The sequence below is a fragment of the Nerophis ophidion genome, linkage group LG03 (assembly GCF_033978795.1).
Source record: "Nerophis ophidion isolate RoL-2023_Sa linkage group LG03, RoL_Noph_v1.0, whole genome shotgun sequence".
In the NCBI taxonomy this organism is placed as follows: Eukaryota; Metazoa; Chordata; class Actinopteri; order Syngnathiformes; family Syngnathidae; genus Nerophis; species Nerophis ophidion.
The window spans coordinates 34,377,364-34,395,479 of NC_084613.1; the positions used below are offsets into that span (position 1 = coordinate 34,377,364).

The 18,116-nt window shown below is 41.4% G+C and overlaps 1 protein-coding gene across 6 annotated transcripts in view; it reads right to left on the reverse strand.

Annotated features, from left to right (window-relative positions):
* Positions 1–1,402: 1,402 nt before the first annotated feature.
* Positions 1,403–18,116, reverse strand: part of letm1 (leucine zipper-EF-hand containing transmembrane protein 1) — a 77,074-nt gene continuing 60,360 nt past the window's right edge. For 2 of the 6 annotated variants that reach the window (XM_061894983.1, XM_061894988.1), the window contains 9 exons: positions 15,507–15,626; positions 15,276–15,407; positions 13,669–13,827; positions 13,383–13,487; positions 13,159–13,191; positions 11,651–11,785; positions 11,319–11,512; positions 9,675–9,831; positions 1,403–6,003 (listed from right to left, as the gene is read on the reverse strand). In XM_061894983.1, coding sequence (XP_061750967.1) covers positions 5,851–6,003; positions 9,675–9,831; positions 11,319–11,512; positions 11,651–11,785; positions 13,159–13,191; positions 13,383–13,487; positions 13,669–13,827; positions 15,276–15,407; positions 15,507–15,626 — 1,188 coding nt within the window. In that variant the 3' untranslated portion in view covers positions 1,403–5,850. The remainder of the gene's footprint in view (positions 6,004–9,674; positions 9,832–11,318; positions 11,513–11,650; positions 11,786–13,158; positions 13,192–13,382; positions 13,488–13,668; positions 13,828–15,275; positions 15,408–15,506; positions 15,627–18,116) is intronic. The other 4 variants (XM_061894986.1, XM_061894989.1, XM_061894984.1 and 1 more) reach the window with 3 other exon arrangements.

The window sequence follows — 18,116 nt, forward strand, 5'->3', positions numbered from 1 at the left end:
TCAAATTTTCTGAGATACTGAATTTGGGATTTTTAGTAATTGTCAGTACTAATCATCAAAATTTAAAGAAATAAACATTTCCAAAATATCACTATGTGTGTAATGAATTGATATACTTTGTATGTTTCACGTTCTGAATATAATTACTGAAATAAATCAACTTTTTCATGATATTCTAATAATATGAACAGCACCTGTATCTAGTTGTGTAATGACGTTTCAAATTGTATACCTTGTGCACTGCAACTTTTTCTGTGCAAATAAGACCCATCGGGTTGCCCCTGTGCTCAACAAAGAAATATTGCATCTCCCACTTTTCCTGGAATTGTCTTTGCTCATCACTAACCTTTCTATTCACTGCAGGCTTTGAAAACCAAATGTTTGGGGTTGTGGAATATATTAGTATTTAGCCGACGCACAGAGAATAATGTTATTTCCACAATGTGTGTCGTTCCGCTTTTTGTCCCTACAGCAACCCGGCAGTCGGCGGATGATAGCCGGGAAAGCGTAAAAAAGTGACGGCTCCCGGAGTGTTATCCAGTGTCATATAGAAATATATGGAGTGTTCATCGTGTGAGGCAATGCATATTAAACAATAAAAAAAACAAATAACGGTTTGAATTGGTCCAGGTTATCGGGGACTGTTATTACTGACGGACAGGTGTCGCGGTATGACTGCAGCCAGGCACGTTAAGAAAACCCTCGTCTCCATGGCGACGTCTCTGTCGCTTTCACTCATTTGCTGCTTTTTTTTTCTTTCTTCTTTGTCATGAAAAAGGGAGGTTTTTGTCATGAAAAAGGGAGGTTTTTGTGGTTGGTGCATTAATTGTAAGTGTATATTGTGTTTTTTATGTTGATTTGAAAAAAAAAAAAAAAAATTTTTTTTACAAAAAATTATTCTGCGGCCCGGTAGCAATCGGGCCACAGCCAGGTACCGGGCCGCGGCCCGGTGGTTGGGGAGCACTGCTGTAGAGGATCACCTTTAATTATCTAACTAGGTAACAAACACCAGGTGAAATGACAAGAAAATAATATTCATGTCCAAAACTGCGTAACAGGGAGGAAGAGCCTGCAGGCATGAAGCTGCCGCATTTTTCTTCTTGAGAGATAAAAAGGATACCTCAAGTGTCAACTTCACCTCTTTGTTTCTTCAGTCAGCGCCTTCTCATCGTCACATCGCCGCCCAACCACAAACCCCCTTCGAGCAGACGCTTACCGCCTTCAAACGCCTTTATCCGAAGCGCTTCAGGCAAGTTCCGCCTACCACAAAGAGGAAAGGCGCAGACACCTTTGGATGGGCAGCGACCTCTAAATGAAAGACGACCTTCACCCGCCGGCTGAAGCTCAAACAAGACAGAGAAGAAAGGGACGTGCACAGAAACAGACAAAAAAAACAACTCCAGGATTTTTTCTTGTTTATTTCGATTTTTTGTTTTTTTTGGAGCCTGCAATGACAAGAATTAAATTGTTTCGTACAATTTCACTCGAACACCTACAGTTCCTCACAAAATATCACAAATTTGCATGTGGGAAAAAAGGTTGAATAAACGATTAGTTCAAAATCTACAGTCGAGATCAGTGTTTTTTAACCATAGGGCCGGGACGTGAGCGCCCCCCAGAGGGCAGCCAAAAAAATACCTGTTTCAAAGCTATGGGCAGCAGCGGTACTCAGTTGTAATACACTTTCACACCACTTGTGGCAGTAATGACAATCTTAAACAAACAGAAGAAGTCTGGCGCCACAGTCGGTGAGAAGTTAAGCGCAAAAATTCTGACTTACGTGGTAAAGCTGTATTTTTGTTTTCACTTTAATTTTATATACACTGTACATTATCAGAATTTATAGTTAATATATTTTAGCACTGTGTTAGCTTTTTTGAGTCCCTTCTCTCTTGCAGTATATTTGATTAGTATTTATTTGAGCAATCTGCCTGACCTAAGCCTTGGTAATATATTTTGACAAGGTTGTTAACCTGTTAAACAGTAAGTAAATTAGGTATAATTATTGAATACCATTAAAATCAAGTGTTAATATTTGATAGTCTACTTTTTGTTGCTTCCAACGTGACCTGAAACACAATTATAATCGTTTTTGGTCCACTTTTAGCAGTCTAGACCCGTAGTAACGCCATCGCCATCGCTACTTCCATCCATCCATTTTCTACCACTTATTCGCAGGGGGCGCTGGCGCCTATCTCAGCTACAATCGGGCAGAAGGTGGGGTACACCCTGGACAAGTCACTACCTCATCGCAGGGCCAACACAGATAGACAACACTCACATTCACACACCAGGGCCAATTTAGTGTTGCCAATCAACCTATCCCCAGGTGCATGTCTTTGGAGGTGGGAGGAAACCGGACTACCCGGAAGGAACCCACGCATTCACGGGGAGAACATGCAAACTCCACACAGAAAGATCCCGAGCCTGGGATTGAACCCAGGACTGCAGGACCTTCGTATTGTGAGGCAGACGCACTAACCCCTCTGCCACCGTGAAGCCCTATCACTACTTATTGTGGTTTGATCTGTTTATGAACAAAATACATTTCTGCCAGTTCAATTAGACTAATTTGATTTTAATAATGCTTAGTTTTGGAAAGAGGTTAGCGTGAGATGCTCGTTTACTTCCTGTCTGCCTCCAGCTGCCTTTTCTAATGTCCATTTCTATAGGGAAAAAAAAAATAAAAATAAAAATTATATATTTTATTTTTTCTGAAAAGCAAACATTTATTAATACAATGTACATCCAAAAGAAAGAAATTAAAGCAACATCCCCCAGTAAAAATGCATATCTTCCTAAGGTACAACATGGAGGACGGTTGTAAACAAACACAATCTAGTAATCAAATAGTACATTGCCTTAACTGCATAATCAAACTAAAGCTTGCAGTTTGTTCAATCCGATGCTGAAAATGAAGTGGAGATTTATGTACACGCCAATGTAGAATGGAGCCCCAAACATTTGGATCCTAAACGCTGCCGCCCCCGGCTGAGTGTTGCCGCCCCCGGCTGGGTACATCTGAGAACGCTTCTCTAAATACCGCATACTACCTCGGTTTTTGAACGCCCCCGCTTTGCGTACTATCTGGTTTTCATACACTTTTTCTCGGATTCATTTATCGCTGTTGATGACAGCGATAAATTAATTTGCGCTAAGTAGGGATCATTATCAAACAAATATTTTCAGAGCTAGAGCATAAAAAACGGTTCACGGCCTTCTAAATACCTTATATTATGAAATCCCTCTGGACATGAAAGAACACCTTTTAGCGACTTTTACATCTGTTTAATCCGATATAGTGACGCCGTCTGAGGCTGAGCCAATCACTGGCCACGATACTGAACGGCGTGCTCTGATTGTTTTTGTTAATGCCTGAAAATGCTAAAATTTGGACCAAAAACCATTACAGAATATGTTAAAAAAATACATTTTTTAAATGAGTTAACATTTCATGGCGAACCATCAGATCAATGTTTGGCGCCAAACCCACACCCACATCGTATGGCGTTGTAAAAATGTGTTTGAAATGTATCATCGCCTATATGTGTAGAACCTGGCAGTATAACCGTGGCTCATTTGGTCAAAAGTCTCTAGGAGGAGTTTTTTTAAATACGACCCATTTTTTCACCCAAAACAATCGGAACAAAGTGTGGCGCCATACCACGCCCACATCATATGGTGTAGAAAAACTTTATTCACAATTTATCATCACCTATATGTGTAGTATGTGTCATTTTAACCACAATTTATTTGGTCAAAGTCCCTAGGAGGGGTTTGTTAAAATACGACCTGTTTTTAAGTTAAAGTATCAATGATTGTCACACACACACTAGGTGTGGTGAAATTTGTCCTCTGCATTTGACCCATCCCCTTGATCACCCCCTGGGAGGTGAGGGGAGCAGTGGGGAGCAGTGGGCAGCAGCGGTGCCACGCCCGGGAATCATTTATGGTGATTTACTACTCAATTCCAACCCTTGATGCTGAGTGCTAAGCAGGGAGGCAATGGGTCCCATTTTTTTATAGTCTTTGGTATGACTCGGCCGGGGTTTGAACTCCCAAGCTACCGATCTCAGGGCGGACACTCTAACCACTAGGCCACTGATTAGGTTTACTTTGGAAAATGGCCGGAAAACTTCTTAGCAAAGTTTGGCGCCAAACCACGCCCACATTTTATGGTGTAAGAACATTTTGTTTGCAATTTATCATCACCTATATGTGTAGTATCTGTCATTTTACCTGTGGCTCATTTGGTCAAAGTTTCTAGGAGTAGATTGTTCAAATACGAACATTTTTGCACCCAAAAATGACCAAAAAACAACAGAGCAATGTTGGGCGCCATGCCACGCCCACATCTTATGGCGCAGGAAACGTTTGTTCAGAATTTATCATCGCCTATATGTAGTATCTGTCATTTTAACCGCAACTAATTTGGTCAAAGTCCCTAAGAGGAAGTCGCTAAAGTACAACCCTTTTTTTTGCCAAAAATTGGAAGACGAAAACCAAGATGGCCAACTTCTTGTTTGTTTTCAGATATGGGTTCCTAAGACTTTTATGTGCATTCTGTCATGATAGACGTCTCCTGTGATTTTTGTGTCGATACGTGAAACTGGTAAGAGGGGCTAATTTTTTCACATTTCAAAAAGGTGGCCAATTTTGAAATTTATTTTTTAGAACTTCCAAAATATAACATTTTCCGCCATACCTGAGGCGCCTGCAAGAAAAAAGGGAACTTTTCGTGCATGTTAAAGGTTTGAAAAAGGCGTCCAAACGTACAGAATAAAAAACACAATTGTGTGGTGAGCTGCATTGATTGATATGTGGCAAAGGAACGACTGTCGTGTTTGCTCGTGTATCATTCCACTAAACGGACTGTCCAAACAAATAAAACCCACATGTTGGTGACTCAGGCTTAATATTTTATTGTGTACATCTGCAAAATAATCCGTAGGCCAAAAAAAAAAAGGACTTGCGAGTGGCAGCACTTTGATAAAAGAAGTGAGAAACACTACTGAACAAGAGTGTTCAATAAAAGGTGAAATGACGAATCATTCATCTATTTGTATTTCACACTGTTTTCTGCATGTAAAACTGAAATGATTCTCCGTAAAGTGTGTTTTGTGATCATATTTTTGGGCGTCTGGGACAGAATAATTAGATTTACATTATTTTTTTCGGATGATTGGACCGAGATACTTCTGTATTAGATACTTTTACATTCCATCTGGTCTGAGGCCGCTCATTCAAGTGTGCACAAAGCGGAAAGACCTCGTGTTAGTCCAAAGATGTCGGTGTTACGGCCACTTTAAACAAGCGTGCGCGAGACGCCGACTAGCAGGGAGTGATTGGCAGCAGCCCGGCTGCTGGAAAGAGTCAAGATGAGGATGACGGGGGGAGTGAAGGAGGAAGCAGCCGAAGATTAATTGGTGTTGTGTGTAACGGCTGTTGTCTGACAGTCGCTCGCTGATGGTGTCTTTTATGGAGACATCCAGTGTTACACTTTATTCTTGTCCAAGTGTGATGGTGATTGTAATGTGGATGATTGCGATGTGGACGATTATGATGTGGACGAGTGTGATGTGGATAATTCTGATGTGGATAATTTTCTTGGACTTTTTAAAGTGCGTCATCACAATGTTATTTCTCCTGCTTGGTTGTCATGCCACTCTAATAAATAATAAACAACCCCACAATGAAGTGTTGGCTTTCTTTGATCTGCTGTCTTTTAATGGTCCGGCAGGAGTTCATTTTGTGGTGGAGTCTTTTTTTTTGGCCAGAAGGTATATTTGTTACCTTTTTATTATCACCACTCGTAAGTTCAGCTGCTTCCTGTCGCACGGGCATTAGCGGCTAGCCGTTGAGCTTGGCCGCCTGCTCCTTCTCCACCTTCTCTTTGGCCTTCTCCTTCTCGATCAGCTTCTCCTCCTTCTGCAGCATCACCATGATGTCTCCCACCTGCGAGGTGGAGATGTCGATGTCCTCCTTGTCGATCAGCTCCACCACCTGTTTGAACAAACACACATGCGGCTTCATTACGACGTTGAACCTTCCTGTCCTGTAGGTGGCGACCAAAGCAGAATGCAGGCTAAAAACAACGGTATGAAAACATTAATCGTGATCGTTTAATTTTGCTTCCGGATACAAACACGCATGTGAGCTAATCATGGCAGATTCAGTAAGAAACAACAAAGATGACTATTTTTGGACAAATAAGGATTCACAACCTTATCTTTTTGAAGCTGAATATACAGAGGATGAACTGCTGCCTCTTGAAGCAGACGGAAGCCGAGAGAGAAGGTGAAAGTGAATAGAAGCTGCAAAATGTGGAACTTAGAGACAAGCTTTTGCAACATAAATGGAGTGCTTACCCATAATTAACCGGAAAAAACCTCACTGGACCAAACTCACAACTGTGAGTAGTTCGAGTGAGTCACACTTTAATATTGACCATGATCCACGCAGCACGTCATCTGTGTATCATAACAGACAGCTTACGTTGCTGGATTCTATAGCTATTACCGTAGCATGCCGATGTGTTACTACGCTAGAAAAAGAGTGTTCACTCTTACAATGAAAATGTCGCTACAGCTTGGTTATTATACAGGTTAAGGAACGTAAATAAAGCATTGTTGATGTTTTTAAATGCATTTGTACAGTGATATAGAGGTAGAATGGATTTCTGATCGACCCTGGAATAGAGTTGGCACTAGGGTTGGGTGATATGGCCTTTTATTAATATCTCAATATTTTTCGGCCATGTCACGATACACGATATATATCTCGATATTTTGCATTAGCCTTAATGAACACTTGATGCATATAATCACACAAGTATGATGATTTATGCGTTTACATTAAACATTCTTGTTCATACTGCATTAATATATGCTCATTTTAAACTTTCATGCAGAGAGGGAAATCACAACTAAGTCAATTTACCAAAACTGTATTTATTAAACCGTTATTAAGCAGTGGCACAAACATTCATGTAATTTCCAAAACAGAAAGTGCAAGATTGTCAGAGACATTTTTAAACAAGCTATGAGTGCACTTTTGTGCATGATGTCACTAAGATGACATAGCAAAACAACACTAAATTTAAGTGCACTTTTTGTACAGAACACCCCTACAATAGTTTAAAACAAAGCAAGTGCACTTTTGTGCATGATGTCACACAAGATATTTTAAAAACTGTCAAATAAAAATTAGCTGCATAATAGGAAATCAAATAGTGTATATCCTTCACTAAGTGGTAGTTTACTATGGACATTATCTCCTTCTGTTGTTGACAATTTTTTTCATACGGTCTTATCTGGAAATGGTTGCTTGGGCATTTTGTGGGTGTGGCACCGGCCGGAGATGTTGACATGCGCCGTTTCAAGCAATCCTCATTCTCTAGTAGGTGACTTTTCAAACGATGCTACAAATTATCATTGCTGCTCCTTTTTGTAGCAACGCTTTTGCCACATATTCGACATATTACGGTTGTCTGTTCAACATCTTCCCGCTTGAACCCAAACCACCGCCAGACGATGGAGCTTGTGCTGGTTTTTTGGGGAAATACATCTTTGTTCATTTGTTACCAGATCTGCACCTTCTCTCTCTTGTATTACCACTCGCACCACTCAGCTAAAACCAAACCTAACGTTACCCATGTCCCTAACTCTCGAGGGCATATGACGTTGCAAGCGCGACAGTATGTGACGTATGTAAGAAGGTGCGCTTGTTTTGTCTCTGTGAGAAGGAGAGACAAGAAAGAGCGAGAAACGCCTGTAGTGTAATGCCCGGAGCTAAAAGCAACTGCGTGAGAACGTATACTCGAATATCACGATATAGTCATTTTCTATATCGCACAGAGACAAACCCGAGATATATCGAGTATATCGCTATATCGCCCAGCCCTAGTTGGCACTCGGCAAAAGTAAGGAGAGAATGTTCAAAAGAAAGCATTTCAAGTTACTTAATATGTTTCTTGTTCAAGCCGGTGAAAACAATTTTATTTTTTAAGACCACAGGGCGCACCGGATTATGAGGCGCTGTGCTGACCAGCAGGTCTATTCAAACACATTAAAGTGCTTGAATAGACCTTAGTCCTTAATGTTGCATACATTAAGTTTTACAGACCATCTTCAAGATGCCCCGTTTTGTAGGCAATCTTATTTACATGCCATCTTTGTTGTAGCGGAAGTTTTAAGCACTTCCATAGAGAGTCTACTGACATGAGTTAGAACTTTACGCTACTTTGTATTAGAATTGGCAACAGTGAAGGATTAATGCCGCATATTTAGAGGATAGCGAAAAAGAAGGAGCTTATTGATTACAGCATGGACTAAAATGGTGGTCGCAGGCAAATTTTCGGGACTTACCCAACCCAGATCCCAAATGCACATCAGCAGGGACCAATAGGTAGGAAAAGTTGGTTTTGCATGAACAAAACACCAGATGTCTACCAATAGGCGCCATTTTGGGGTCCTTATACTCACACACCATTATAATACCCGTATGAAAAAGCACGGTACGTCTGACTACGGTAGCCGTAGTAATGATCCGCGTTTCATCAAGCTTACCAAAGTTGTACTAAAACATTTTGACAGATTTTTGAGCGATGTTTGTAATATTCTATATTCTCATTGGAACATCAACGTTTTGGGCTTGTTCGCTAGCGTCATTTATTGAACAGACGTCAACTTGTAGTCCACAGGTATCTCATGTGTGAGATACCTGTGGACTATAACACCGGTTATAAAGCAAACTGTCAATTTTTAATGAAATGAAAGGATTTTAGGTGCGCCTTATAGTCCGAAAAATACGGTACACAAAGTTCGACATTACTACAGACAGTACCGCCTAACTTTTTGTATTGTGCGCCTTTGTATCTCCGTTTGGACATCTGTGTGTTGGTTTTCATTCCAAAAATATTCATGTTTGGTTAATTAGAGACGGTAAAATGTGCATAGCAATGAATTTGAGTGTGAATGATAGCTTGTTGATGTATGTTACTGCGACTGGCCCTGCTAATTTGTGTTAGCCTGTCAACGAGCTGGTCAATTATGCATTAGAATTAAGCTTTGTGGTTAGCATGGCTTTTTGTTTCTTCCTCTTAAAAATGTTTTAAATTCATTTATAGACAGACAGACCTTAGCTGCAGTCGCTAGCCCTCACTCAGGATGTCTAATGGTTAGAGTGTCCGCCCTGAGATCAGTAGGTTGCGAGTTAAAACCCCGGCCGAGTCGTACTAAAGACTATAAAAATGGGACCAATTACCTCCCTGCTTTGCACTCAGCATCAAGGGTTGGATTTGGGGGTTAAATCACCAAAAATGATTCCCGAGCACAGCCACCTCTGCTGCCCACTGATCCCCACATCTCCCATGGGGTGATCAAGGGTGATGGGTCATATGCAGAGAGTAATTTTGCCACACCTAGTGTGTGTGTGTGACAATCATTGGTACTTTAACTTGCGTTCATTGCTGCTAGTCATTCTCAATTTTGCAGAACACGGCAAGACTATGTCATCGATGTGCATTGCCAGGACAGGCTGGTACAGTTGAAATCTCTATCTTGAACCACATGTATATTATTTCAGTCATATATGGTCCAAACAATAGGAACAGAACCTTTGTAGACCAAAGGCATAGCGACGGTCTGACAATTTCTCTTGACAAGTGGACATACCTTAATGACATCATCGATGTCGATCTTGCCGTCCTTGTTGTCGTCGAGCGCCTCAGCGATGCTCTGCAGCTTGTGCTCTGGAATGTTCTGGATCTGCCGCATGACACCGATGAGCTCGTCGATACTAATGAGGTTCTCCCTGAAGGTGTAGAAGAGACTGTATACAGATAACGGGTTATTGGCTTGAGCGGGATGTAAAAGGTGGTGGAGATATTTGTTTTGTGGCAGGGGCATGGGGTGGACCTCAGCATGCCGATCACAACAATCCTACTTTTCCCGGCAACCTTCTGGAAGCTTCCTGCATGTTATTCATGCTAAAAACGATGAGCATCGCTTCCAAAATCGCTGATCCATATGATGTCATTAAAAATCAGAATTCAAAGGTTTCGGTGGACTACAGATTGTTGAAAGCAAGATGGGAGTGGAATAAAGCCAACTTGTACAGCACAGTCACAGCAAACAACCATGACGGCATGTTAGCAGAAGCAGCAAAAAGACGGTTTATTGCAGTTTAACTTACCTGGCAGCATCTCTATGTTTAGTCAAGAATAATCCGGAAAATTTTTCATCAATCAATTAGAGATTGATTTCATTAGAGTAAAAGATTACCAATTTTAAATGGGGGTTTTCTGGGAAACAATTGGGTTTCATTGATCTCCACCAACATTTTACCAAGAAAGCATGATGAGGCTGAGAATGATTTGGATGACAGCCACAAAAAACAAAATATTTTGGAACATTTCACCGAATCAGTGCCATTTGCTTGTTGTAACTCTCGAAATAAACCACTTTTTCAACTTTAAAACCGACAAAACAAATAAATTGTCCATTTAAAGATGCGAGCAGTGTTAAACGGGCCTCCGCCCTTGTTGCATCGTGGGATGTACTCGAATCGGCCGGCACATGTTAAGGAATGTAAATTAAGGTTATGCGGTCACGTCCTTCCTGATAACCTGCTCTGCCATGAAAAATTTCGGGACCCCAAAATATAAAATATGTAAAGGCCCTCTAAAAGGCAGTATAGAAGAAAATTCAGCAATTTCAACAGGGCTGCATTGCACCAGCGGGGCTCGCTCCAAATATTGCTCATCGGCCTCCTTGACTACTATTAAACGGTACCGGTATCAGTAAATCTCTAGCGCAAAAACAAAAACTCAGTTTTGCACACACTAACACATTTGGATTTACAAAATACGCAACGGAGTTGGCATGTCCTCCCCGTGACTGTGTGGGTTCCCTTCGGGTTCTCTGGCTTCCTCCCACAACCAAAAACATGCACTTGGGGATAGGTTGTTTGGCTCTATTGTGTGAATGTGAGTGCGAATGCTGTCTGTCTATCTGTGTTGGCGCTGCGAATGCAGCTCAGATAGGCTCCAGCAACTCTCGCAATCCCGAAACGGACAAGCGGTAGAAAATGTATGGATGGATGAATGAAAATATGCAAACAGATAAAAATGCAGGACTCAATGAAAATGTAACTTACATTTCATTTGATAGACATGTATTCGTTTTTGCATGTATTTATGGATGGATTATTATATTTCCTGGGTTTGCAATTGGCACAGATTCGGGGGAATGGCCTGAACCACGCCATGTCTAAAAATGTGAACGAGCAACATCTGATCGATATGTTCTGGCTCTTACCCGATTGGTGGCGTGGTTGCGCTGTCCATCTGTCCGTCCAGGATCACCTTGTCATTCTCCAGCTCGAGGATGATCTTACCGATGCGGCCGATCATTCGGTTGACTCTCTTAGACAGACGCTGGCTGGCTTTGGACTCCTGCACTGCCTTCTCCTGGCCCGTCTTGGAGAGCTCCATTTTGATCTCCTGCAGGTCCTGCAGGTGGAAGGAAGAATAGAATAGAATAGAATAGAAAGTACTTTATTGATCCCTGGGGGAAATTCAGCAAATGGGTGAGCGAGAATCGAAGGGATTGTACTTTAAAGAGGGGAACATGATAGAACGGCGTCAGACCTCGTTGTATTCCTGGACGTCATCCTTGAGCTCCTCCAGCTCCTCCTTCTCGAGAGTCAGCAGCTTCTTCTGCTCCTTCAACTTGGAGCAGGCATCACTGATCATGTCGATCTCCTCTTTGGTGATCTCCTCGCCCTTCAGCAAAGGAAAAGGCCCCATGAATAGACCGGCACTAACAGTACAGCATCCGAACCAGTACACCAAAAATCTTTTGAGCTACTTACTAGAGATGTGAGAGTCAAACGGTAAACGGGCTATACTCGTATAGCGCATTCCTACCTTCAAGGTACTCAAAGCGCTTTGACACTATTTCCACATTTATGAGTTATGAACAAATTGTTCAAACCGAGCAAGTTTGTTTTTACTCATCTGGAACTCACGTGTACTTTTTTCTGTTCACTTAGCGTTAGCTAAATTGAAAAAGGAAACCAGGTAACAGTCACAGCGTGATTAAATAAATGAAGTCAGAAGGAAGAATTGAGTTTCCCATCATTAGTGTCTACAGGTAGCATCTGACTTTTTGAAATTTACAGGAATTGTTAGTTCAAGGTCAAAGAAACGATCCTATATATTTTTGAGATTATTTAATCCAATATAGAAAGAGGTCTGGTTCGATAAGATTACATTAGATTAGACAGAACTTTATTGATCCACTGAGTGTGGCCTCAGGGTCTAAGAGTAGCAACACCCGATCTCTCTTTATCCGTTGAAACGCCAAAGACCATCAATCCCCCTGTGAATTGATTGACGGTTGGTGATTGGCATATGACGTGGGCAGTAAGTACAGGGGATTGTAGCGACATCTACTGATGCAGTTCTTCCTTTGTGAGCTTGTCTGTGATGTTCTGCAGCGGGGATGATTGAGCCCCAGTTTTGACAGCTCCACGCCATTTACCCCGGTGTTGTGCTGGTGTCTCCCATTTGGTAAACTCAATCCCAAAGGACTTGACGAATACTCTCAGGGTGTCCTTGAACCTTTTTCTCCTGGCCTCCTTGAGATCTTTTACCCTGAGAGAGTTTGCCATAACCATTTATTAGGTAGCCGGTTCTCTGACATCCAGGCTGCATGTCCAGCCCAGCAAATCTGCAACTGCATCATGATGGTGTAAGTCCTGGGCTCCATGGCACGGGCAAAAACCTCAGTCAGAAGATGTTTTCTCCTACATTTCTACTGTCCTCAACCATCCCTTTATTACACTGTGTTTTGTCTAAGCAAGCAGCTAGGTGGATTCAAACAACACATCACTACAGAACAAATACAACTTGTGGGAAAATGTAAGGGTTGTGAAGAGCAAGGTTCACTTCTAGAAGGGTCTACAAGGACTGGAAAGGGAATAACTACATTACAAACTTTATTAGCATTAGCAACCTTCAGACACCAGTGTCTCAGAAGGTTGTCACAAATGCAAGACGCCTACAGCGAAGGACTTTAAGGGAATTATCCAGGTCCAGAACGAGCAAGGACTTAAAGCAACTTGGAAAGAGGAGGAGATATGGATAAAGCTAACCTGGTAGCGCAGGAATGTCTGCCACTGTTCATACTGAATGGTGTGAAAGGAGAGTGAGTGACAGCGTGACAAAGCGACAGGCCAGTCAGTAAAGCAGACAAATATTTTACTAGATCATGCAAAAGCATTAAAAAAAGATATGCACTTGATTTATTTAATGCTTTAAAAAAAAAGAGCCAAATGCAGTTTTGTGTAATATAGTAATATTGAAAACTAACACTCACTTTAACTCCTTCAATGACAGGTGCTGTGTCCCTGAGCGTGTCCGAATGAACAGCGTGAGATTGGCTGCGTCTGCTTGTCTCGGCCTCCTGTTCCAACTCGTCATCCTGCAGAGGACAAAAGAGGTAAGAGTTAATCTGACATGCAGCAGAGAGCAACATGTGAACATCTCTAGAGGCTTAACTTGTGTGCTGCTGATTGTGCCACATAATGACTTTTTGATTTGATGCATGTACTCAAGTTTCTGTGTTTGGAACTAGCATGCGAATTAAAGTGAAGTATTCTTACCTTGGCAGCCTTCTCAGCAGCATCAGCCAGCCTCTCCATCTCCCTGTCTTTGTTGTCCTGACGTATGGCCGCCTCTTCCTGCAGCGTAGTTTCCACTTTTGTTTTGTTGTCCACTTTGGACAGCTCCATCTCGGCCACCTTTAACTGGGCCTCCTTTGTCTGGTGAAAAGAGAGCAGCCGGATCAAGACCGAATTCTGTAATTGTGGGTTACCATGTAACTGAAGTAGCTTGATCATATGCACAACTGCACATTTATGACATTGACCATGACATAAATTGGGCTTGACATTTTGGGGTATCAAAAAAATAATTTTTTGAATTAATCACAATTCTTATTCGTAACAATTCTTTAACAATGAAAAAATAAATAAAAATTTGATTAAAAAGAGAACCCCCCCCCCCCCCCCCCCATTTTTTTTTCAGATTGACATGGGATATATATATATATATATATATATATATCCCCAACTCTCACTGCTGTCTTGGAGCCACTATGGATTGAACTTTCACAGTATCATGTTAGACCCGCTCGACATCCATTGCTTTCGGTCCCCTAGAGGGGCGGGGTTGCCCACATCTGAGGTCCTCTCCAAGGTTTCTCATAGTCAGCATTGTCACTGGCGTCCCACTGAATGTGAATTCTCCCTGCCCACTGGGTGTGAGTTTTCCTTGCCCTTTTGTGGGTTCTTCCGAGGATGTTGTAGTCGTAATGATTTGTGCAGTCCTTTGAGACATTTGTGATTTGGGGCTATATAAATAAACATTGATTGATTGATTGATGTCAAATTTTCTCAAAATTAGTGGGGTTCTTTTTTTAATCGATTTTTGATTTATTTATATATATGTGTGTAAAGAGTTTACTTCCGTGACGATCTCCTTAAAGTTGTGTAATCAATCGGCAATATAAAGCAGCTCAAATGCGGCAAACATGGATATGTGTGGAGAGTTTTTTGCATGCAATATAATGGATTTAAATGGGTGTAATTTTAATTTTTTTATGGTGCACTAACGATTTTTATAAAAGTTCAGTGAGCAGGTTGCGTTATTTTTGACCATGTCTGTTGGTTGGTTAGTTTTTTTTTTTGCACCATGACTAGGGAGAACCTCATGCTGCGGAAACTTCCATTTAAAGCATAATCAGTGGTAATTAACCTGAATTACTCACATTGTCCTCTCGATGGACACATAATAGCAGCATCACAATTATCAGACTATTAAAATGAATGCAATTACCCTGTGGCAAAGATTCTCAATTAAATTCATAACGCCTCGCAGGACAAATTGAGGGTGTTGACAGGACGCACTTTACTAGCGGGCCGTAGTTTGGACACCCCTGATGTAGATGATCATATTTGCTGTGCAGATTTACTTTTGAAAAGAGACACTTGTATTGCCTTATTTTTTTTTGAGTTAAGTTGCGCATGTAGAACAAAATACATATACTGTCTTTGATGATGACATGAGCTCACAAGCAAAGAGTTTGTCAAAATCCCCACCATATTGTAGTCTGTCTATTTATTGATTCCTTGGTCCATAAAACCCATACTATCATATGTAACACAACTGCAAAAGACCACAAGTTATTTTGACATCATGTAGTACATACAGCCATTTCAGGAAGCGTCTGCAGGGTGGTCTTTAGCTGGTCGGCGGGGGACAGAGTGTCGGGGAGGTACATAGCTCGAGAGAGCAGCAGAAGGGAGGTAGGAATCTGCTGGGTGAGATGAAGCTCCAGCCACTGAAAAACACACAGACAGCAGGTCAGCAACTGCAAATGAGTGCATAATTTCAGGACATAAATACAATTTAGTAGAAGTGAGGAAGACTCTGCCATTACCTGGCTAAGCTGTTCTCTCAGCCGCTCCTCTGTGACCCCGAGGGATCTCATCCCTCGAACTCGACATGCGGCCTGGACCTCGTTTACGTTGAGGCTCTCCACACCCTCCTCTGCTATCAGCTAGAAGATGAAATGCTAGGTTTACATTAATAAGCTAACAGACATCTAAAAAGATCATCCATCCATCCATCCATTTTCTACCGCTTATTCCCTTATTATGATTATTTTGTCTGCATTTAAAACACTTCCCTGTGGTCTACATAAGTAATAAAGGTTCTCTGGTCAAAATCTTGCATAGATTACGTTTTATAGACCATCTTTAAAGCAATTTCTGATAGTCTCTCCCAGTCAGCCATGTTATAGTTTTTAGCGTGTCCCTATTGATTCTACTGACGGATGTAAGTTAGAACTATACACTACTTTGTATTAGAAATGGCAACAGCGGAGGATGCATGTGCATGTACGAGCCAGTGTGCCCCATAACAAGAGGATGGAAGAAAAAAAGAACTGATTGACTACAATGTTAGGCTACAATGGCAGACTTGCGCAAAGATCATTGGGTAAATTTCTACCAACCTGACCTCACCAACTGAGGAAGCGTCACAAGTTGGGCAATTCCAAACGGCTCGTTTGGAGGTAGTATGAAGGACGGTAAGATTGTTTTATTAATACTGTATTTCTACAATGCCTTAACTGTTTGTTTTATGAAGATCTCAAATACACAAAAACAGGTACCATTCAATGACAGGGTTTTCCCTACATTTAATTGATTGTGGCATGGCGCCACGGCAAAATAAAAGCTGCCACACCTTACAAATGAAGGTGGTTCACGTGAAAACAAATTGAACTAAGACAATGTACGAATGGATATCTATCTATCTATCCATTTTTCTACCGCTTGGCCCTTTTGGGGTGCCTGGAACCTATCTCAGCTGCATTCGGGCTGTAGGCGGGGTACACCCTGGACAAGTCGCCACCTCATCGCAAGGCCAAAACAGATAGACAGACACCATTCACACTCAGATTCACACATTAGGGCCAATTTAGTGTTGCCAATCAACCTATCCCCGAGCGCATGTCTTTGAATGAATGGATATACATCACATATTATTTACGCACTCGTGACTAGCAATGCGCTGCAAATTTGGTCACCGAAAGATTTTGATTACTCAAAGAGCACTGCTGAAACAGGATGTTGTGATGAAGTAAGTAAGATGCACAGGATTGTCTGGAGCGGAGGTAGCATGTCTGTGAAGGGGATGTACTTGCTGAGATATACCCGCATACAACCAAGTATAAAATGTGCTTTCTGCAAACATTAAGAGGGCAGTGGAGATATATATATATATATATATATATATATATATATATATATATATATATATATATATGTATACATACAAATATGTATATATAGGGCTGGGTGATATTGGCTTTCATTAATATCTCGGTATTTTTGTGCCATATCACGATTAGCCTTGAATGAACACCTGATGCATATAATCACAGCAGTGTGATGATTCTATGTGTCTAAATCAAACCATTTTTCTTCATACTGCATTAGTATATGCTCATTTTAAACTTTCATGCAGAGAGGGAAATCACAACTAAGTCAATTTACCTGTAACTGTATTTTATTAAATACTCTTCATTCTCTCGCGGGTGACTTTAAATGAAAGAACAAATTAGGAGTGCTGCTACCTTTTATAGCAACCCTTCTGCTGCATACTTTTCATATTACTGTTGTCTGCTGAATATCTTCCCGCTTGAAGCCAAACCACCGCCAGAAGATGGACCCCTTGCTGGTTTTTTGGGGGCATTATTGTTCTTCCTCCATTTGTGATCAGTTTCGCACCTTCTCTCTCTTGTAATGTGACTCGCACTGCTCCGCTTGCACGACCTGCCTCAGCTAACGTTAGCCATGCTGCTACCTCTCTGCTGGGCGAGGGCGTACACGTATGTGACGTATGACGTGACAGTATGTGACGTATGTAAGAAGGTGGGCTTATTTTACGTCTCTGTGAGAAGGAGAGACGAGAAGGAGTGAGAAACGCCTGTAGTGTAATGCCCGCAGCTCAAAGCAACGTATACTCGAATATTAGTATGTAGTAAATTTCTATATCGCACAGAGGCAAACTATCGTTTATATCGATATATTGCCCAGCTCTATATACAGTGTATATACAGTGCCCTCCATAATTATTGGCACCCCTGGTTGAGATGTGTTTTTTAGCTTCCAATTATTTTATTTTTTTTCTAAATAATATGGGACCTTAATGGAAAAAAAGAGAAAAATCCAACCTTCAATACAAGTGCATTTATTCAGTGGGGAAAAAATCCCACATAAAGAAATAATTATTTGACATCAAATAATGTGTGTCACAATTATTAGCACCCCTGGTGTTAATATTTTGTACAACCCCCTTTTGCCAACAAAACAGCACCTAATCTTCTCCTATAATGTTTCACAAGATGGGCAAAGACAGAAAGAGGGATTTTCAGCCATTCCTCTTTGCAGAATCTCTCTAAATCATCCAGAGACCTGGGTCCTCTCCTCTGTACTCTCCTTTTCAGCTCACCCCACAGGTTCTCAATGGGGTTGAGGTCAGG